General features: G+C 33.1%; 1 protein-coding gene across 1 annotated transcript in view; it reads right to left on the reverse strand.

Moving 5' to 3' along the window:
- Positions 1-350: 350 nt before the first annotated feature.
- The window catches only part of sowah (ankyrin repeat domain family member sosondowah), a 207,636-nt gene continuing 183,127 nt past the window's right edge, over positions 351-24,859 (reverse strand). Inside the window, exons 6-11 of the mRNA XM_077445534.1 lie at positions 5,725-5,814; positions 3,471-3,543; positions 3,294-3,383; positions 961-987; positions 671-876; positions 351-590 (exon numbers count right to left, since the gene is read on the reverse strand). Of these exons, the coding sequence (XP_077301660.1) occupies positions 351-590; positions 671-876; positions 961-987; positions 3,294-3,383; positions 3,471-3,543; positions 5,725-5,814 (726 nt within the window). The remainder of the gene's footprint in view (positions 591-670; positions 877-960; positions 988-3,293; positions 3,384-3,470; positions 3,544-5,724; positions 5,815-24,859) is intronic.

Below are 24,859 nucleotides of genomic sequence, written 5' to 3' on the forward strand. Positions count from 1 at the left end.
TTTAATTTTATTAATAATTTCAAAAATTATTATAATTTTTTTATATAAATAAAATAATTGTAATTATTTTTTTTGGACGCAGGCGGACGATTTAGGTATACCTGAAAAGTCTGGCTAAAATAAAAATTACATAATGGTTTTTATTTCTAAGTATACTAAATGTAAATAAAACATTGTTAACGGTAGATAGACAACTTTCAGCAGATACATATGTATATAAATTATAATACAATATCATTTAACTAGCGCAATATTCCGATATTGGAATTGATAGTTTCAAACATAATAGACGGAAATAGCTAATTTAGCCTTTTAACAATATGCAAGTATATCAATGATATTATTTGAGATTACTTCCGTTGCCAAGTGGAATCGAATCCGCAAGCTGTGTCAGAATCCGATTCAGAAGATACTGTGGCATTGCTTATGCCATCTTCATCAAAATCTTTGATTGATCTAACTTCGTTTGGTGTGCTTGGAGTGCTTCTGCTTTGTGGAGAAGATGACGAAGAGAAATCTTTGCCGATTTTTTTCTTCCTTTTGATTTTTGTAAACAAAGGCGGTGGCATTTGAACTTTATTTTTATCATTCTGAAATATATGTTTAAAAAATATTATTACAATATTATTATAATTTCATAACCGACATTTCAAAAGTAATGAAAATTAACCCTTATATTGTCAGCTGAACCCCAAGTTCCTCGCAATGCCTCATCCGTCATATCTTGAGAAGATTCCATTTGAGAAGCATACCGGGGAAAAGGTGGTTTTACACCTCTAGTTCCAGGTCCAACACCTAAGAAATTACTAAAAGCTTCTGTAGTTTTCTTAACTCTCATATTCAAAGAGCCGATGCGCAAGAAACCCAAATCTTTTTCTGAAATGAAAATAAGCAGATACAATTAATAAAAAAATTCAAATTTGTAAAACATTCAAAATGTATAAATAAACACAAACTTACCAGAATACTTTTTCTTGTGCTTATTCTCTGAAATCAAAAATAAAAGTATTGAATACGTGCATATGGTGAAAACTACTCAAATATACAAATTGTTCAAACACTAAAATGCTTTGAACATTGTATGAATGAGCCTTTAAACATGAATACATACATACATATATAAAATGGAATACATAAGCATATTAAACACGTAAACTTTGATCGAACAATTGGACATAGAAGAATACCAAGAGGACATACATACATATATTTGTACAACAAGCACACATATGCATATGTAAATAATATAACTGATGACTATATGTATAGTTGAATTAATAAAAACATGTATTAGACGGATATAATAATGTTTGTGAACATAAAAAGCAACACGACACATGTGGTGCGACATATGTATGTTAATCAACATTTATACATATATTTAAGAAATCTCAATTGCTGTTGTACTCACCACTAATATGATTCATATGTGTGTGTAGTAATTAATCTAAAAATTATCACAACAAAGGATAAAATAAAACTCATGTATGTGCTATAATAGGTATTTAAATAAAGCTTTTAAAAATACTGTATTTATGAAAGCGAATTGCTTTGGAAGTAAAATATTTTATATGTATAAGTATATATTTTTATAATACACTGTGATAATTAAATGTCATATTTGAAATTGTAGTTTATTATATAGATATCCTTAAATGTTATATAAAAATAAAAGCAAAACCTTGAACTAATCCATGCTCATGATGTTGTATGTACTATAAGTCAATATAAAAATTCAATACTTTCTAATTTAAGTTATTTGGCATAATAAATACACAGTTAGTAACAAAGTTTTGCTAAAAACAAGCTTGTTAATTTGTATAAAGTATTTAATTTGTCGAAAACTCGGTATTTACCAAAGGTTTGTTTTCGTTTTTGACATTCAGATTTGATTTCTGATTTTTATCTGCCGTTCAACCTGGTATTTTAAATTAAGGAATCACTTTAACCGTTAATGGAAGTTTAATCGTGTACATTTTTTTGAGTAAAATTTCTCATGAACATTTATAATTTATAAAAAAAATGTTTAACTTGCACTATATATTTATATATAGTATATTTAACTTGCACTATAGTTGGTCCCAGGGGCGTCATTTGGGGGAGGCTAAGGTGGCCAGCTCCCCCCCCCCCCCTAATTTTGAAAGGGACTATCCACGTTGCTTAATGTATTATTATGAATTTGAATTAAAATACTAAACTTTGAATTAAAATTTTTCTCAGAAAAAAGTGGGGTCTTGCTTTGAAACATATTTTTTAACTCGTTTATCATTTAAAATTATTTTACTATTAATTTTATTGATAAAAATATATAAATAAAAAAATGATTAAAAGAAATACTTAAAATTCATTTTCATTTTTTAATATATTACACCCCCACTCTTAAAAAGGTATTCCTTATTGGTCAAAAATTGCCCCCCCCCCTGGGAAAAGCTGAAATGACGCCCCTGGTTGGTCCGCTGTAGGATGAGACTTAGGAAAAACGAACATGCTGTCTCTTACACCGCCTCTCGTCCAATAGCATTTCGTTTAGACAGTAGAACATTGTACGCGCGAAATGCTATTACTCGAAATGGCGTGTAAGAGATAGCATGTGCGTTTTACCGTTTTACCATAAGTGTTTTCCTACATCTGATGGCCTATATTTAAAAAAATTTAAATAATAAACAAAAAAATTTATGAACTTTTGTATCACAATGAACAATTAATTAAAAGTATTTATAATTACTAAATAATATGTAATAAAAATTAATTACAAAAATATTTAAAACAAAATTTGTTTCAAAGTCAGGCATAATATGTATGCAAGTTACTTAAAAAATTAGAAACAATAATACTACTGATATATTTTGTTCGTAAGTTGATAAATAAAGATATGTATCTTTTTTGGAAGTTTGTATCTTAAAATATAAAACAATACCTGCACAATCATGAAAATGAAAAGTAAACTAAGTTCATTTCATCATTCTTAATACATATAGTGTGATTTCATAATGGATTCAAATCAAATTGTATTAATAAAAAATATGCCGTTGTAATCGTTCATTAAAAGAAGGCAACTTCACCACTCTTTTTTAGCGCTGTATTTTTTGGTATAAACTTTTTGCTAAAAAAGCTCTTCTTAGTTTTGACTTTTGGTTGAAATACATTGTCTTCGACGTGGACTATTTTAACCGGGATGTCATCCCTCGAGTTCGCCGGATTAAAGCCTTGCGATTTAGAACGACCTTTCATCATCGTTTTATTCAAAGTTTTGTAACGGATTGTTCCCTTCGACGGTTTTTTGGGATACTCACTGCGGAATGGCTCCGTCGATATAATTTCATTGTTGACTAGGTAATCTGTCGCTTTGCGGCCCGAGTAATCGCGAACGTTTATGTCAGCCGCTGAAACATATACAATGGAACAAATCAGTGACGGTTTCAATTTGAAAATCAGACAATTATATGTATATAATTCAAGTGTTAACTCACAGTAAACTTCTTTGAGCAGTCTGTATATGCTTTCATGGCGGAACTGCATGGCTAAGTGTAGCGGCGTATAACCCTGAAACACGATTTACATTCATGTTAGTATATATTTAATATTTTCAATATAAATTGTACTCATTCGAAATATAAGAATCACATAAAAAGTGATGCACAAACAAAACTATGTGTGTATGCACTTATACGAGTCAAATTTAAAATTAAAGAAGGGAGCCAACAACGGTAACAGATGTTACCGTTCAGTTTCAACTGCACACTTTATTGAATTCTATTGTTATTGGATTCCGATATAGCCCCTCTTTGCACGTTTGAAGTTTCAACTATACGAGATTTGATCCCTTCGGTACATAAAATAAAAATAGAGATAGAAATTCTTTTGAACCGACTCGCTATTTTATGTCTTGCATACTAAATTTACATGCTAATGAAAAGTTTATTTATTTATTTCAACTGATTCAAATTATGATGCTAAATATTATAAGGTGAATTTTGTGATTGAATATTATTTTAATTATTTAATAATATTCAATCTTATTTTACAACAAACAAAACACTAAAATTCATCAAGTTTGCTGCAGTCTAGATTTTTTGTCGTAAATGTACTTAAATTTGGTTTCAGACGCTTCTTTAGCATTTTATATTATCGTCATCATTTAAAGGCATTCAACATCCACTGATAGAGACCTCTCAATTTTACGCCACTCTCAATCATCTCACCCCATACATTTTTATAATATTGTTTACCCATCTTCTTCGCAGCCTTCCTCTTACATTCTCTTGGGTACCATTCTAGCACTTATTTCGTCTATTCTTCTAGTTACGTAACCCGGCCATTTCCATTTCAATCTCTTCACTCTATCTACTATATCCACTACCCTTGTCATACTTCTCACAAACGTATTCCGTCTCCTGTCTTTCCTCCTTATGCCAAGCATACAGCGTTCCATACTTCTTTGAGTGTTTTGTGTAGCAGCTTGGCGTTCAATTTCCAAGTTTCACATCCATACGTCATCACTGGTAAAACACATTGATCGAAGATATTTTTCTTCAGGCAAAGTGGCATTTTTGATTTAAAAACGAAATTCATTCGTCCAAATGCACTTCATTCTAATTTCATACGTCTCTAGTTCATATGTAGATACATATGAACTGTTATATTTGAAAGGATGACTTGCTCACTCTTTCTACTATACATATCTACTATCCTTGTCAAACTTCTCAACCACGTTTTCTGTTTCCTATTTTTCCTCGTTATGCCGAGAATGCTTCCATAATTCTTAAAGTGTATTGGACTTTGTATAACATTCGAGGTTCTATGTCTAAACATTTGATATACAGTGTACATACATATATGTATATATTTAATATATTACATATATTTGATGGGTTTCTCATTTGACATTTGCAAAAACACCAATCGGTTCAATGTCTTGTCGATGAAAATGTCTTGTCAAAGATGAAAAATGTCATTAAAATTAATTTACATGTATATAATACAAAGCCATTGCATATGTATATTCATATCTGGATAATTAAGATGTTTAATGCATATTGAACTATGTAAAACATTACCATTAGTAAATGATGTGTGATTTTCATACAAATTTGATAATATTTTCAAAATTTGTAGTTTTTCTTAAAAAAACTTATTAAAATGATTATATGAGTAATATTTTCGAATATTAAGTATTTCACAAATATTTTTATAAAAATTTAATGATAAAGTACAACATTGTTGATTTGTTATTATTGTTCAATGTTCATGAAATACGGTTGTTGAAATATTGCTCATAAACTAGGTTTTTATTTGTATAAATAAATTATATTTCAAAATGATTAAATATAAAAATTATACGTACATATATTAATAGGTATATAAAAGAATAATAATAGAAAAAAGCGATAGGCTTGAATTTTTAATGTATGAATATTAATATAAAATAAAAATACACTTACTCCAACCTGCATGAAGAAAGCAGCAACGTTGTACAAATATGAAAAAAAAACAAATAAACATTATATGTATAATAGAATGTAATTCTTAGCAATACAATACTACTAAGGTTAAAAAAAATGAATAGGATAATTTATGATTTAAAATTATATGGCAATGGTGGTGTTGTTGACTAAAGTTTACAACTACATTATAATTTGCAAATAAAAAAGATACGGGTAAGTGCATTTAATATGCAAATCGATATAATAAGACATTATGCAGTGAGGAAATAATTGGACTAACGCTGCGCATGTTGACCAATTTGGGTGCTGAGCCGGCTAGTAGTTTGACAAGGTCCTCGTTGCCCCTTTTGGCGGCCCAGTGCAGGGCGGTCTGAAAACAGTAAATTAGATCAGCAAATTGGTTCCGTTGAAACGTGCCTGGCATAATAATCGACTAGGGTCGTACAACCAATATAGGGTCGTCGAAAAAATGCACAGGTGATGCCGAGGTATTGAACATAACGAGTGGTTACATCAATTGGTGTTTTGTAATGCACATGGTTGTAAGAGTATATGTGATGTTGTTTAAGATAAAATTGTCATTGTCAGTTATATGTTCATACATATGTAATTAAGTGAGTGTGAGGACGGTGAAGTTTTTCATAATCATGCAAATCATGCCAGTTTTTATGTTATCTTTTAGGGTTGTTGTAGTAGTTCTGTGTAGGATTGCTAAAATCATAACTGTAAAAATTAAGTTGAAAAAGCGAAATCAATTTTTGTTTTAATGTTTTAAACAATTTTTGGATTGTTTATAGTTTTTTTGTTGGGATCGGTTTTTCAAAAATTTCTTCAAGTATCGTTCATGAACTAAGCATTTTTTGACAAATTGATGAATTGGGTTTAACATGCATATATTTACATAAATACATACTCATGACAACTTTTTTATATTTTACTTCAAATAGAGAGGAAAAATATAAAAAAGTTCTTTTAGGACATAATTTTTTTAAGAGGTTTAGGATATTAGAACTTATTAATTCATTTGGTCGAATTGGTCTGAATTCTAACTACTCTATTTGAAAATTAGGGTTCTTTAGTTTTTTTGTTAAAAATATATTGACCGAGAATATGACCTCTTAGATGAGAGTTTTTGTTAAAAGTTAGGAGGTTAATATTTATGTACAATAAAAAATACCACTCTTTAAGTCCAGTTGGCGGAATTGAAATATCTTGGTCATATTATTAGATGAGACTAAACACGCAACAGATCGAGAGATTCTAAATAAACTGACTTGCGCAATGCCCGAGAAAAAATCGGTTTGAAGGTTTTCCCTACACTGTAGGTCCAACAGTATTGATTACTTGAAAGTCACCCAGTTGTAGTTTTATCAAAATTTATCTTCATGTAAATAGATTTTTGAGTTTTTTCCATAGTATACTTTAAGCATTGATAATAAAATAAGAATACTAACAAGAAAAAAGGTGTAAAACAGACGATGATCACTGTATCAGTATATTTTACATTAGACCTTAACATTTTTTTAGCCTAGGTACTTCTACTAATAAAAAAAATCATCACGTTCTTTCAATACGCAGGGGGGGATAGTATTTTTTATAAAGTTTATTGAACATTTCAGTAGAAAAAAATTACAATTTAAAATATTATATAATCGTATCAAGAAAATATATCACTGCCCAGGTTCGGCAATATTTTTAAAGTCGGAATTTAATGTAGTTTATTTAAACGATAAACGCGAGCAATATCGAATGACGTGAATTGACGTCTCCCGCTCTAACACAAAGTTTACCGATTACGCGGATTCCACGTTCCCCGTCGTCAGCGTGTAAAAACCACTCCGCGATCGAAAGGTAGATCGCGATCGGCTGATTTGGCAGCCCTGGAATAGACTAAGACGTATTGTGAACATAAGAAAAGTAAAAAGCTGTTTGAAATTAAAAAAAAAACAATCTTCGATGATAAATTGAAAGAAAAAAAACACGCATTTGAATTTGCATTCTAAAATGACACTAGAACATTCGAAAGGGGATACGCAAAAAGGTATGTATGTATGTATATAATAGTAGATATGTGGTCGATGGAGTCCAATGGCACGAGACCCTGTCGCGATGTCCACCGATCACCTGTTCTCATTACGCTAATAACGGCGAGAGGTGATGATGGCGGGCTGACATTTACGCGGAACATCTGCTGGCCCCCGCAGCAACGTAAACAAAATGTCTTTAGTTCCTAATAATATGCTATTATCGGGGATGATTGATGCCAAAGCGGGTGGGAAGGAGGGACACCCGTTAATGGACACCCGTCTTACTCTATAATGCATTCCGTGACCCAGCCTGGGTTCAAAACTAACTAATTGGAATAGTCTAGGTGCGCTGCTGTAGTTTTTTATACCAAACACACACAATCTGATAATTCAGTAATGCGTTGGGATGTGCATACACATACGTATGTAGATCAGGGCTATCCGAAAGTGGACGTAGATATACTTATTGGCAAGCAAGTACCTAGGAGCAATGATCAATACGGACGTCAGTTCCGAAATGGAGATAAGAAGAAGGATCGAAATAGCAAGAAATGCCTTCGGCAGCATGAAAAATGTTTTGTGTTGTCGAAGGTTGTCTATGAAATTGCGCTTAAGAGTCCTGCACTCCTATGTTTGGTCGGTGTTGCTGTACGGATGCGAAAAATGAACGCTGTTAGTGGCATCCATGAACAGGATAGAGTCCTTTTAAATGTGATGTTACCGGAGGATGCTAAAGATCTCGTGGAAGGAGCATGTAAGAAACGAAACAGTCATCCAGCTTCTTCATAAAAAGAGAGAGCTTCTTGACACGGTGAAGCGCCGTAAGATGGAATATTTTGGCCACATTATTCGCGGCCCCAAATATCGCCTTCTACAAAAAATCATAGAAGGGAAAATAGAAGGAAAACGGCGGCTTGGGAGAAAGAAGCTCTCTTGGTTCCGGAACATCAGGTCATGGATGGGACTCGGTCTCGAAAAGTTATTTCGGCTTGCCCATGATAGGGAAGAATTCGCACGGGCCATAAACGATGTCTACCCATGGTAGTCGCCTACGTCCGAATACGGATTCGGCATTAGAAGAAGAAATAAGAAGTCAGAGACTAGCAATGGGTATGGCTTTGCTTCCTACATATAAATGTACATATTATTCTGTCAAGGATGAGAGGCAAGCCTCTCTTCTCAAAGCTGATATTAACGCTGTCTTGGAGTCCTGTTTTATTTTAGGTCTAGAACTTAATATAAATTAATGTGCAATTATGGATGACCGGAAAAATGCACTCGAGATAATTGCACTCTCGAGACATCCAAACTTTCAAAGATTCTCACAGTGCACAAACGCAATATAATTCTACAAAAAAGCGTCAAGGGGTATTTGTATGTTATCCAAGGTTGCTAACCTTTTTTTGTGGAATTCTATTGCGTAAGTTCTTTTTGGGTGCATTTGAAAATTATGACTTTTCGAAACTGTGCTACTATTCAGTGCATCTTTCCGGGAACCCAATTATGAGCTATGGACGTGCACGTTCGCTCTATTGTCATGGATATTCTATTGGATCCGTCTTGTTGGAGCGTGTGGAATCTATGGTCGATTTGGGTGTCACTTTTAATTCTCAACTCACCTTTTTATAACCACATCAACCACCCAGGAATCACCATGAAGCAAATTACTCTTTAATGATCGAGAAAGTGCAAAAAGCATTTCTTCGTTTCCTATATAGGAAAGAGTATGGGTATTACTCTTATTTCTACCATACTCCTTTCCTTTTGGAAGGTGGACTATATCTTGCTCGGTCACCTGATTTAACCATTTTACAAATTTTCGTCTGATTACGGACTTAGGAGCTCTTTTACACAAAATAAGTAATACAAAATAACAGATAATCAGAAAAATGTAAAAATCTTTTAAAACCCTGAAGAGATAAACCCATATTTATCAAAACGGAATTGAGACGAAGGACTCTAGTATGCATTAGAAATTGGCATTTGAACATAAAGAGCAAATAATTTTATCAAAATTTTTGTTTTATTTGACATTAGACGATAACATTAAAGTCGCTTGTGAATAACGGCCTCTGTTCGGCGAGCTACCTCGAATAGGTTTTACACCTTAATTCGGATAATTGGCAAGGCATCTGCATGAGTGATAATAGAAAGGACAATAAACACCCATGTTTTTATAAAGGTTCTACCTCTTAAAATATTTTTTGTTATTTTTTTATATACAAAAAGAATATCGGATTTTTACTACTTGACAAATTTTTGAAAACTTATGGTGCCTATGTTATTTTTTTCTGTTAACACAGATGGTTATATTTATTTTTATTTGATTGAATAAACATTAGACAAACAAAAAAATAATAACTGACTAACACACCTCTTTTAACTTGGGCAGTATTAGCAATTAACTGTGAGATTTTGGTGTTTTTACTAAAAATCTTTAAAAATGAAATTAAAAAAACCCGTAAGACTTATGTGTGGCTCAAAATGTTGGAAATTATGTAAGCTATCAACCCTTCAAGGCTTTGTATCAACCTACCGGACACCCTATATACATAAATCTGAAATAATTTCAAGATATGTAGTGGTGACGTGGTGGGTAGGATGGTTTTAACAATTTAATGAGGGACCGTTTAAACAAAGAAATCAGATAAATTGACAAACTCTGATAGGAAACGATATACTTGGAGTCACAGATTTTTAAGTCTGGCCAGCAGCACTGCAGCAATTATTCTGTGGTTCCCCTAGAGTTGGCTTTTCCTCTACAAAAGTTGATTTTTGTCTAGTGTCTCCCTTGATATGTTCTGACCCTCCAAGTGGGCCACGTGGACTCACCCAGGTTGAAAAATGCTGCTTTGGAAAACCAATAAAATAACTAAATCCGTAATTTCTATCACATAAACAATGCAAAATACATAGATGATTGAAACCATTTCAAGCTTGATTACATAACACCAGTCTAGGATGCTGATCTAGCGATCTACCGTAAACTACTGAGCGTTTCGGACAAAACGAGACACCGGTCCCTGAATGCGCTTAATTGCATAATTAATATCAGGGGAGAGGAGGGGTTGGATGCGGTATTAGAGTCCAAATTACAGGTGCATTGGCGCTGGCCGGCCAAGAAATGCATACGGGGCAGAGTGATACCAAACAACGAGATAATGTCAATTATGTACCAAACACGACGAGTCCTGTCCGACGGTCATTAGCCACGTATGTAAATGCAATCATTCCCGAAGGACGGGGCGTCGACAACCATTGACCAACGTGCGTCACTCATTAACCACTTGACATTGTATGTATGTAGTGGACGTCATGAGTGTCCGCTGAGAAATCAGTCGATGAAAGCCACAACATCATCCGATACATTGCGTTGTTGCATTGCATTCTAATTTCAAAGTTTTGAATACAAAATTCACCGATTATCCAATATAATCAACTCTAGTTTGTCTTTAAGACATCGTTTCGCGAATCGAGTCCCTTGCAATATTTACATCCAAAAAACTTTGTGTAAGTATATGTTTTTTTAGTTAAATAATAAAAAAAATAGTTCGGAATGATGTTTGATAGACATGATTTCGAAGTAAAAAGTCTATAAATGCTTGAAGATATGAGTAGATTAAAAAAACGCCTATACATAATAATTCGCCAGTACCGCGAAGGGAATAGAATTCTGACGGCGAGTCCGTGCAAGGGAACAACACGACGGAACATACCCAGGCCTGGCCCAAGAGTATATGGCGCCCCTAGCAAGATTGGTTTTCAGCGCCCCTCCCCATTTTTTTTAAACAATATATTTTATAAAAGGTACAATTTTTGGTAAAAGTGAGAACGCTCGACAGGAAAAGCGGGGCTAGATGTTGGTTGCCATTATGCCGGTGCCAGACATGAGTTCAAAGAAGTGATCACTTCTTTGAAGACTTTGCTCACACATTTGGTCACATATTGTTGTATCTGCCAGATATGTGTTCAAAGATTTGATCAAATAGGCTCGCGCAACTGGGCTTCGCGCAGTATGGCAGGCACACAAACATTTGGACTTTTATCACTATGATGTGCGCTAAAAAACCGACACGGAACGGCAAAGCGCACTTAAGTGATCAAATATGTGACAATAGTATCAAATGCCCGTGCCACACATGTGAACACTTATTTGATCACATCTTTGAACACATGTCTGGCGCCGGCATGATGGCAACCAACATCTAACCCCGCTTTTCCTGTCGAGCGTTCTCACTTTTACCTTTTAAGCACTTTTTATGTTCGATATATAAAATGAAGAAAATAAAATTTGCAAAAGGAACATGCTATCGTGGAATATATTTATAAAAAAACACTATATTTCATTCTTTCTTTTTAATTTTAAACTTTTACAGTATAATATTATATATGTATATTGTATGTAGATTTTTATACATTTGAGGAACTTTCCAAAGCCTCAATTAACTTTTTCTTTTGATATCTCAATGGTAATTGGTAATGGCAAATGATAATAAAGATTCAATTAACTTAAATATTAAATGTTTTATAAGTTCAGAGAAAGACAATTTTTTTAAAACTGATAATCAAAAAAAAAAAAAATGAGGGCGCCCTTTAGCAATGGCGCTCCTAGGCAAGTGCCTTGTCTGCTGCACCCTTGAGCCGGCCGTGATCATATAATAAAACTCCACTACCACTACCACTACCTCAGGTAGGGCCGATTCCAATTTCTGTTCTTCGCTAATCCGAGTGAACAATATCAATATGGACAACGATTTGAATTTATTCAATTGCATTTATGATCTTTTTAAATTCTGAAATTAAAAATATCAAAACTACCTACCTCTAGTCCAATGTATTATTTTTCACAATATATTATTTTCAATTGAAGACTTTTGAAAGTCGAAGGCAAATTGTGTTTATATACGAAGGTTAAAGACATCTTGTATTTATAGTATTTTTTATCCATTCACTAAACATCTTAGGCAAGTACTTTTTTTTTTGTATCTTACACCTTTTCATGGCCGTATTTCGAATCAAAAGCGGCTAGTGTAATTTAGACTTAAAAATAAAATGAAAAGTGGAATCTTTTTGAAGAAAAGCAACACCACACAAAGCCGAGCGAAAAATTAAAAAGGTTGTTTACCACTGAGAGCCGATATAGAGTTGATTAAAGCCGTTTGACCCAACGCTGTTGATGCGGCCAATGATATCAGCGCCACCCAGTAGCCCGACGTTATTTATATCTTTTTTTTTTAATCCCGGGGTCCAGAAGACCCACACTGGACCGAAACGACACACACCGCCTGATTACCCGAGTGGTTCGCATTATTTAATTAAAACCGCACACTCTCTTTTCCATCGATGCCGATTTTCATTATATTTCTCCCCTACATGTACACAATTCGCCTAATGATCGACGAGCCAATTTGCATAGTCGTCGAGATGATTATTTAGTAACGACATTTGTTTTTTCAAATCATTACAAAAGCCAATCGATTCTACACAGAGCGGACAGCGGATAATGAAATACGATTCATTGATTCGTACACGCCGATAGCCTTAGTTGTAGGTACATAATTCGAAACAAAACGTATTTGTGTATCTATCAATTTTAAAAGTAAGCATGCGGACGATTTTTTTTATTTTTTTTTGTGTCCGCGTGTAATTATTATTTGTAGTAAATCAATACGTATCTAAACGAGAATCCGTTGTAGTTGCTGTTGGTAATTTTTTTTTCTCCAATGCCGGTTCAATAAAACCGTATAATTTTAATATGAATAAGCGTACCGGATACTAATTGGGGCACTTGGACGAGATCTTCGAGCCGTAGGGGGGGCGGGCGTTTTGAGAAATAAAATAAAATAAATAAATATAAATAAGCAAACAAATGAACGTACGAGGCTTAAAACAAATTTTCGAAGCCTCGGGTCAACAATTTACATCGTCGTTTAATCACGTACCGAACGGTTATTATCGGTGATGTAATATTCCAATAATAGGTGGTCGAATTGGACAGCAGCCGCTACTTCATCCATAAACCTAATTATGTTAGTGTGTTTTGGGAAACCTTCGACTCTTGCATAATGAGAGCGAACCACTTAAAAAATAAAGTAAAAAAAATAAGGTTGTACCTAATAGCAATATTATCTATGTGTATATGTTTTAAGAATAATTTTAGAAAACAAGGAAGAATTTATCAATAAAAAAATGTGATTAAATATTTTCAGGGTACGTTGTACAGGGATTTGACAAGTTATATATAAATGTCAATGATGTTTCCATCAAGATATAGCAAGTTGTTATTATTATGATTAAGGTTATTATTATTATGATGTTATGATTGTATGACTGGCCACAGTGATGCGTTAGAGCTCTCTGTAATGTCACTGTGGCTAATATGTTAAAAATAAAAATAAATAAATAAATAGGTAAATAACGTTTTTGTTAGTATATACATACATAGTTCAAATTTTCGTTGCAAATATGTATGTATGTACATATATGTTACAGATATTTAATACTAGCAGCGAAAGTATACTTCCACTACCGTTTAAAGGAATTCATATTCCGTTAATTATTAAATACAGCCATGGGGATAGTTTTATCGCTGAATGGAATGCTCTATTTTTACTTACCTCCTTTACGTTTCATTCATAAATTAGAGAGCCCTCAGCAGAGCCAGGACTAGAAATTTTGTCACTTGAGGAAAAAGGAAAAATTTGCGCCCCTATGTAGTTTTATCCAATACTTAAGGCAGGGCCTAATCTTAATTTAATAGGGGGGGGGGGAGTGATATATGACTTATACTTTAAAAACATGTAACAAACATAAAAACAAACTTTTTTCGGATGTTATCAAAAAGTTTGGTGTAGAATATGAGCTCAATGGGTCACTGTTCGAAGAAGAGTATCTTCAAAAGTTATACAGTTTTTCATATCTTCATTTAAATTGTGTTATTAAAATAACGTATCACTCCTAATATTGTTAATAGGTTTTTTAGCTCTTATTCCTATTATGCTGTACATTAACATAAGAATAATATAATACTATAATTACTAACAAAAATAAATAAAATTGTAAAATAGAAAATGATCAGTAGATTAGTAGCTATTAAAATAGGTATAAAATGCATTGTGAACATAATTTAGTAATAATAAAAAGCATTTAAATATCAAAATCAAATCATTCCTAATGAAAATAACATTTGTGGATAACTCGACAGTACTAGGAGTAAATACATAGAAGAAAAATAATCAATCGTACATTTTCGTACAATAAACGATGTACGGAATATGTACGTATGTACGTATGCATCTACTTCGTATAATAAATACAATGTTTGGATCAATTCTGTCGGTGGCCACTAGTCGACAAGCAACCACATCCCATGGGGGATTTGTCATCGGACTTCCAGGGGACAAATCTGCACAAACACCGTTGTACCACCCCAGAGAGATGCAGTTGCATTATTGATTATTGCATGGGGATAAAATTTCAACGAAGTTGGAAAGCACTCCCATTTAAAAATAGCAAACTTCGCTTCGAAAGCTGCGTGGATTGCATTATATGAACCGTTATAATTGAAAATGACATAATTCCACTTTTCTTCATTTCGAGAAATATCTCGCAAAACATTAAATATCATTTTTTGCATTTAACAATATTCAAAAATACTGGTGACCTGTAATACGTATATTCTGCTTTTCCGAGATTCTGGACATTTCGAATTAAATTAAGTGATAACAATTTGTGAATTAAGTCAAATATAAATAGTGTTTTTGGAACTGAAAATTGGACTTATGCAACTTTCAAATATAAAGGCTCATATCCACCAAAAAAAATTGGAATTGTTTAAATATCGATTTTACACTCTTATAACAATTTTTTAGTAGGAAACGTCTACAATAAGATCAATTTTTAACAGTTGGAGAACCGCTGTTCGAATTGGATTCAAATAATAATAGAATTTATTGTAAGATATATGTACATATTTGAAATTTGCAGATCTATGAAGTCTCCCGCTTCGTCGTTACATATGAACGTTCATTTACACTGCACAGCACACACCGGGAGCTGCACGTAAACAGCAGTACGAAAAATATACATTAGTTAGTTCTATATGGACGCAATCATAATTCATATGATTAGTAATATGTATGGCGCCTAACCGTAGCAGCAGTCACTGACACGATCTATTTATATTATACAGCAGTACATGTCACCGAAACGTATCAGACAGAATGTTGATGTAATGTCTGAGATTTTAAATATAGAATTAAATTATGTGAATGACTGGTTGTGTGAAAATAAATTAAAGTTGAATGTGAATAAAACAAAAATGATGTGGTTGAATGGTAAAAATAAAAATATATTGAATGAAATTAGAATTAATGATAAGTTAATTGAAAAAGTTGAAAATATAAAATACTTAGGTGTATACATAGATTCAGGACTAAATTTTAAAATGCACGCTGACTATATAATAAAAAAAATGGCTAGAAAAGTTGGTGTATTATGTAGATTAAGAAATATTTTAAGTAAAAAAAGTAAAATTTTAGTGTTTAATTCAATTGTCTTGCCACATGTGGTTTATTGTGCCACTGTGCTTAATTTGTTTAGTGGCCAAGATTTAGAAAAAATGCAAAAAATACAGAATAAAGCTATGAGAGCTATTTTGAATGTGAGTAGATTTAAGAGTATTGGAAGTATGTTAGATGAATTAGGATGGATGAGTATTAGAATTAGTCTAAATATTAGTACATTGTCTTTTGTTTATAAGTTAGATCATAAGTTATTACCTAAGTATTTTGATGATTATATAATAAGGAATAGAGATAAACATAGTTTTTATACTAGAAATAAGGACAAACTAGTTGTAAGTAGAGTAAGAAAGAATAAGACGGCTGGGGGTGTTTTTCACAGGGGTGTGCTCATGTATAATGCCCTCCCTGAGTGCGTCAGGTCTGCTAAAAACATGGATGCATTCCTGCGAGGTGCGAAGAGACACCTCTGTGAGGGACAGTACATATAAGTTAATTATAAATTTTAGAGTTAAGTATAATAATTAAGATGTATTTTTTTTTAAATTAGCTTGATAGCTAAAATATATATAAATAAATAAATAATAGAACCGGCGTTCTTTGGCCACTGTAGAAATATTCACGAGTGATGTGACGTCATAATTGAAAATGCACCCACACTAACGAAAAAGCTATTATATGCATATGAATATTTTTGTAAACGTCATATTGTGACAAAAATGACTCGAAGATACGATGCAAGCAACATTGCGCCACATCGTCGCGCTCACTTTAGTATAAGCAAGGCGATTTTGCCTTGCCCTCGTACAAAACAAGTATGAACGTGCTGAAAACGGGCGGTGCTGTATAGTATGAAAAGAATAGTCTTTTCCGTGTTGTTGACGTGCAGTATTGGATAATATAAACACGTACATACGTATATGTATATTCTGCATCTTTACTATTCGAAATATTGATATTACAGATAGGATTTTGTTGCTTGCGAACCTTACTTTTGGCAGATAAACTTATTGTTGAGTTACGACAAACAACTTTAGCAGTTTTAAACTCATTCCACTGTCAAAATAGACTACCGATTTGTCGAACGTCCATTCCATGTCAACGAATCTTATCATTATGATGATGTGTATTTCTAAATACAGTTTGTTGGACGAAATTCGTAGGAAAGGAACACAATGGAACACATCGTTCGGTGTATGACTGTTGCATTCTGCGTGTTCACGTAACCATACAATTGATACGATCGGACTGTTCATACCCCATACTACGAACATTCAAAAAACCGTTCCATACAAATATTCGAGAATGCCTCTATTAGCGTTTGTCCCTGTATATGTGTGTGTGTGTGTGTTTTTAAGTGCCATAATTATATAGCGAGCCCAACTCGAAAGTCATTGTGCAATTTCGAATTTCGCTTTTTAAGTACATATACGTACACGTGTTGGATACATTTTCGCTAATTGGATTGTAGTGAAATTTCTAATGACCAGATTCAGAACGCCCTGTTGTCCGATTCTACAAAGAACATGTCCTGAATAATTTGATTTATTCAATAGGAAAAATAAAAATATTCAATATTATTCTTCGTGTAGTCTGTAGAAGGGTAAACTAGGTGACCACTTAAAGGGTGGTAGGATGATTAGATTTTGTTTTATTTTATACATTTATGTTACAGTTGAAGTGTTTTATCTAATGTATTCCATCCAACCTGGTGTCAACTACCGTTATAGTTGAAGTGTATTTGCAGTTGTTATATATATGTACATACATATATGCATATTGACTAGTTGGAATATATTCCGTTTAACCCGCGTACGTCGATTCATATGGCGTATTACATTCCAACTGGTCATAATATATTACAACTGAAAATACACTTCAGCTATAAGTTGGTACCAAGTTAGATGGAGAGGTTAGGTTTTCGTGAAAACGTCACTCGACTAGTAAATTGAGTTGGAAAGTCACATTTTGTTTTGAACACATTCTAAGAGTTATCGTAATACGATAGTCATTACAATATTTCGTAATACCTAGAAAATATTAACGCACATTGTTGAAAGTATATTAGCGCTTGTAGAGGTATAATTTACTAGTTGAATTTTATTCGAATATGAATGACCCAAAACGCCAATTGTAATATATTATTATATGTATGTATATTACAACTGAAAATACACTTCGACTGTGTATACACCAGGAAGGCCCGACAGGTAAGCCCCAATGCGCCTTCCTAGCCAATTGTAAACATCGATAAATAATTTAGTATCAATAATAGATACTTAATTGATATTAATTAATATTTAGTAATAGAGACATACGCTGGCAGTCACATAAATTGCATCACTTTGAATTTTACGATTTTTGGGTCGTAAAAAGTCTACCGCATTCTGGGATCGAATTTTTTTTAGGATTTTGTTAAAATAGATTCTCCTCGAGATTTTGAATTCATTTTCAAGTGTGATTTCGAAGTGGAAGCAGCGTTGTTCTTAATTTACAAATAGTAATGTCAAAACACCATCAAAAATCTTCTGAGGAAAAAGTGAAAATTTAAACTTTTTCGAAATGTGGACTTTCAACGAGAGACATTTCAAGTCAGTTGGGATATTCTCAATCAACAATTTCAACAGAAGAAATAACGAGAAACTGGCAGTGTGGATCGATGTAAAGGCACCGGCCTGACTCGGAAGATAAATTCACGGGTAGATCGTTTGCTGACACGCCAATTTATTCAACATCCTTTCAAAACTGCTGTAAATTTAAGAAGAGACATTTCGGAAGATTTTTTAATTAATATTAGTGTGGAAACTGTGCGGAGACGATTGAGAGAAGGTGAATTTTACGCCCGATGACTTGCAAAAAAGCCATTTCTCTCAAATAAAATGAAGGAGACACACATCTTCAATGGGCCAAAACTTATGAAAACTGGACAGTTTTGGATTGGCAGAAAGTGATACTCTCGGATGAGTCCAAGTTCAACCTCTTTGGATCGGATGGATTATAGTGTGTTCGACGCAAAAGTGGAGAACGATACTGTCAAAACAGTAAAGCACCCTCACAGCTAAATGGTTTGGGGATGTTTTTCATACTACGGGATTGGAGAACTTCGTTTTCAAAATGATTTTGTGAATGGAGAATTTTGTGAATACAAATCAATATTGGAGGAAAGTTTGGTCCCATCGATGTATCAGGTCACTAATTGATAATAATAATATTAAAGGTCTATTTATATTATCCAGCACTGAACGTCAACAGCTCGGCACAGCACTACTTATATTATATTTATACTATACAGCACTATACGTTTTCGGCACGTTCATACTAGTTTTGAACGAGTGCAAGGCAGAATCGGCTTACATATGCATTTCAGAGCACGACAATGCGGCGCAATATTGTTTGCGTCATTATTGCGGCACCACCTAACTCGTAACGTGGCAGCCCCCGAATGACCATAAAAGCGGACTCAGTCTGAATGCACTTTTTTACTACTATGCAAACTACGACAAGACAAAATCATTGAGGTTTGTTGAATGTACATATATATGTATATGTGCAAAGCGTAGGTTTTTGAATTATTAGAATTTGACTGACCTTGGAGAACTGTTTAGGTCATATAATGTAACATGTAATAAACAATTCCGCTTTTGCACACACCTCACAAAAAAATCAATAAAATTTTACAATGCCAATAATAATATATGTATATGTATACATGTTTTATTTTCGGTATTGTTGAAAAATAAAATCAACAACCTTTCTAATGGAAGCGTAAAATTTGGTTTGAAATTAGCACAAAATGACTTCAAAGAACTGGTTAATAAAATAATGCTATATATTTATATCGGGTCGACACGTTACAAGTGCATTATTTGGTCACTCGGACAATGTCCAAGTGACTAAATTAGAGGACTCGGTCTGAATACACTCGTATCGTATCAACCTGGTCTTAATAATAATGGAAGCCATCGATGATATCGGTATTGAGATTTTCCTACTTATACTTTGTCATCATAGCTTTGCATGCACGTTCGATGTCATCAGCATCATCGTATCTGGCATTTGCACACATCGTAAATTTCGTGACATAGCCACTAATGCATATTGCGGTGAATCGAACCGTATGTTTCGAGTTGAAGTGTAACTTTTACTTTGGACCTTATAAGTAACTTCAGATTAAGTGCTTGTTAACTCTTTGACTGCGGGTGACGTTTTATCGGGAGACCGGTATGTCCGAACAAGATAACGCGCTCTCGACAAAACGCGTCGAGATTATTAAATCCTTCATGCTTATTAACTCGACGCGATTATTTTCCATTGGAAGAATCGTATGAACACAAGTGGTGACAGTTTTATTGACGACCGGTATTCAGAACAAATTTCGTTTAAAAAAGAAAAGGAATCACTTTTGGAAATATATAGTTTGTATATAACCTGAGAACGTTGTCCATTTCTGATGTAGATAAGTGTTTTCCAATCAAGGGTACGAAGAGATCGTTTAGGGGTACGTGAAAAAGTATAAATAACTATTGGTTATTGATTAAACTGATTTTTGTTGTTTTGCTCTCGTTTATGAGATACGTTATTTTAAAAATGCGCAATTTTGCAGACTCCAAATCTAGTATTGCTGTGCTGAAAGGGATTGTCAGATATTTTTTTCTATGGATTGTGATTTTGACGGTTTTTTCTATTGAGCAAACCGGTAAAAATCATTTTCATATTCGAATTCAATGGGTCAAACTTAGTAAAGATTGATAAGTCTCTGCTCTGGTAATTTTTTTTTGATCAGTGTTAATATATACCTTTTGTTAATCGTTGCATGTTTACATACATATGTACGTCTATTTGTTTATGTCAAATATGATAATAAATTAAATAAAATGGAAAAGAAAAAAAATACTTGATCAATACAGTGCTATTTCTCCCGAAGAATTATTTAAAATGTAAAATCAACGGTATTTTGTTTTTATTTTTTATTATTATTTATACAGGTATACCTACCCATTTATTTTATTTAATACTAGTGTTTTTATAGGATAAACATTACTATAGAATTTCAACGAAACAGCTCGAATCTTTCGTTTTGAAAAGACGATACCATGTACAACACATTTTTTCTATATGTTTAAAAGTATCTAAAAAAAACCACGTCCCACGTCCCACACTGTGTGATTTCGCCCTTAGTGTTTCAAGTACATATAGTAAATAAATAAAAAAAAAAGTATGGTTTTGTAAAATCCTTATGAAAACCCATATACGGAAAAGCATGGTAAAAAACTATGATAACATTTTTTTTTTTACTGATGTGGGGGCCTCGGATTTCAAACACGCTTGGGGTCCCCCATTTACTTGATCCGCCACTGGGAGGTATCATATGTATAATATTTGCACTCTGGATACGACATGAATGTGTATGCAGTGGAAAATAACGAGTTAATCAGTTCATAGTTTGAATCGATGTTTTTTGAGTTTAGTGTCACAAACAAGAGTGACTAAAAAAGTATATTTGTACATAAATATGTACGTGTGTGATGGTGTTTACAATGGAATACGCGCGCGCGCACTTCGTGTTCTTTTATTGTTTATGTTTTCGATCTAATCTGGGCATTTTTATTTCGTGTTGCGCTTTAGCCGTGTTATTTAACGGAAATATAAATAAAACTTAATGGTTGTTATTAAAAATTTAAACAATAACCATTTTCGTGTCGCACCGCGGCCGCCCGTCATGCAATCAAAGCGCGATAAAGAAAAACACACATTCGGAAAAAAATAAATACACAATGTAAAATAAAAAGCGGCATTTCGGTCACCGACAATCGCCTTTATCATCAATTGTTTCGTCGGAATAAATCTAGTTTGGATAGGGAGCGGCATTTAAAGGGTTAGCACTTAACCCAATTTAGCCTATACAATTAAAATCCATATGAACCATTTTCATATTTAATTTATAAAAAACTTTCAAATAAAACTTATTTATTTACGGTAGAGAAATCAGATTTATGAAACATTGAATATGACGTTTTTTCAGAATTACTTTACAAACCTAACTTACCATAAGCATAAGTACATAATTTTATCAAAAATATTTTCAATGTGTGTATGTATATACATATATTTATAAGGTGGTTTAAAGTAATTACATTTGCATAAAATATAAAGCCGCATGCAAAAGTTAAATGGAAATAAGCATATTTTCCTGTAAAAGTAAGTGGCTCTCAATGACACGAATTCCCGGAAAATCAGAAAACAATGGCAAGATACGATCAGCTAAAAATTACCCCTTAATTATTCAAATGCCTCCCTGTATTTAAACGCCTCAGTTAAGAGAAGATGCAAGCCATAAAAGATACATTTATATGATTGGTGTATAATTTTTGAAAAACAATGGATCATGTAAGCTCAAAATTTCACTTCTTTTCATTAAGAGACGTTCGCTAAATAATTTGTGATTAAAATTTTATCAGATTATGATCAATATTAGGTCAAGTGTAAGTGGTATATTTTTTGAAGATTTTAATTAGAAATTAAACGTTTTAATATGACAATTCTTAATATAAATTAATTATTTTAAGAAATAATTACATATGTACATAAGTGATTACAAAAGTAATCATGTATTATAAATTTTTGATGAAGTACGTTTTGATATTGTTATTGATTTTCTCAACGTGCAACTAATTTACTTTCACGATAAGATATCGGTTTCATGATGTGGTGAAAAGTTTCTCTTGGGTGTAGTAAATTGCATTTTAAACGAGCACTAGTGAAGAATATTTGCATACGACGCATCAACCCCCTTCCCCTTGGTATCTGATGAATTTTGTGTCGATTTTGGATGATCGCATGTTTAGTACAGGTATGCAAGATCAATCTGCAGGTGACCGAAAGGTAATGAGTATGCGAGTACCAATTGAAAACATCTCGTAAGTGCATGTTGAAGGAAGGTGTTGCACAACGGCGATAAAAATGCATCGAATACTATTAGGGTTGCCGATTTGGAAGCTTGAAATAAAAATACATATTACTAAGGAATTAAAACCGATTATATATACATATGTATATAATGTCGGTGTCAAAATAAATGTTGGTATAGGATTACGTCTATTGGAAAAGATATGTACATGAGAGCTGTAGATGTGGGTTACCTGACAACCCGTTCACAGATTTTCCATAAACCGAGGATGCGCTCCAGGCATTACGTATACGGCCATCTCTTTCTCACCCCGTCTGTTCACCAAGATCTCGTTTACTATGCCATTACGTATGCAGCCATCTCTTTCACAGACCGTCTGTTATCGGTGAACAGACGGTCTGTGAAAGAGATGGCTGCATACGTAATGGCAGAGTAAACGAGATCATGGTGAACAGACGGGGTGAGAAAGAGATGGCCGTATACGTAATGCCTGGAGCGCATCCTCGGTTTACATAGATGTGACACGAAAGTGTAACTTTTATTTTACAACCAACAATTTTTTTAGTGATAGTGATAGATACCGGTGAAATAATCGTTCCATATTTGTATACGCACTTTGACCGACTCGGACAGCGTCCTCTATGTGCACACCCTGTCGACCCCCTACGGTGACTTCATAGCGAAATGCCATTGACGCGTCGATCTTTGTTTGTTCCTGATTTCTTGTATAGCAATATTGCTTATGAGCTTTTGACTTATTGACTTGGGTTCCATGTTATTACGTGCAATAAAAGCATTCATTTGTGCCCATATAAGTTGATTGGCATTATATTGGCAATCTAATATAATTATAATGGCATTATATTGGCCTAGTAATGGGATTGATTTATTTTTTTATTAAACTTTTCATCGTTATCACAACTATCTGCACGTTTTAATTCTTTTAAGCTTTCTGTTATAGAAAAATTTGATCAGTGTTAAAGAGACAAACTTCAGCATGGGATACATTTTGAATAAATAAGTTAAAAATACATATAAATATATATGTATCTTTTTTCTGTTGACTGAGTAGATTAGGATTTCAAATAAGTGATATGGTGATACAATTTTATTGTTTATTCTTTTGCTTATTTCATTTTTTATTTTAAAAAGAAGCTCCAAACTTACTTGCCTGTCTTGATCTTTTCTAAATTTCTAAAAAAGAATTTCACTTCCACGGTTAGCAGAGTTGAATCTTCTCTGCTCAAAGATTTGACAGTTATTTTTAATGGGTTTCAATACTGCCATTACGAATTTTTGACTGATTTATTTTATTTTTAAATACATATATCTATGTATATAGGTATCAGAAAGGCTTAACAGGAAAACCCCAATGCGCCTTCCTGGCCAATTACAAACATCGATGAACAATATTTACTTGAGTAATTTTAACTGAGCAACATAGACATCTATGGATAAATTTGACAAATTTTTAATTTAAAATTCAAATTTAAATTTGATTAAATTTTATTTTGCAGCATTTTTTTTATATAAATCGCCGAATTTCAGGATGCTGAAAAAAGCGAAACATTTATGAACAAATTTTGCAGCATTTTTATTTAATCTCAAATTTAGCGAGAAATAGGACAGGATTGCCATTTTGTTGAAATCGTTTCAATGAAAATCAGATTATAATAGGAAACGGTCAACGTGGAGTTAAATTTCCAAGGTCTGGCCAGCATCACTGGGTCGGGGATTGAACCTGTGACTACTCAGTTGAAAGCATTACACGATAACCATTGATCTATGCTGCTGGTTGAGTTGAGTAGAGTAATATTTATGTTGGGTTTCATTCAGCTTTCTTGCACCGGAATATGTTAACTATTAAAAAAAAGTTTTTTTTATCAAAATAGAGCATGTCTTATTATAATTTTAGAATTCAAAATATGTACAAAATAAGAACTGCGGTGTTCTACTTAA

The sequence above is a fragment of the Arctopsyche grandis genome, chromosome 2 (genome assembly GCF_051622035.1).
Source record: "Arctopsyche grandis isolate Sample6627 chromosome 2, ASM5162203v2, whole genome shotgun sequence".
Lineage (NCBI taxonomy): Eukaryota > Metazoa > Arthropoda > Insecta > Trichoptera > Hydropsychidae > Arctopsyche > Arctopsyche grandis.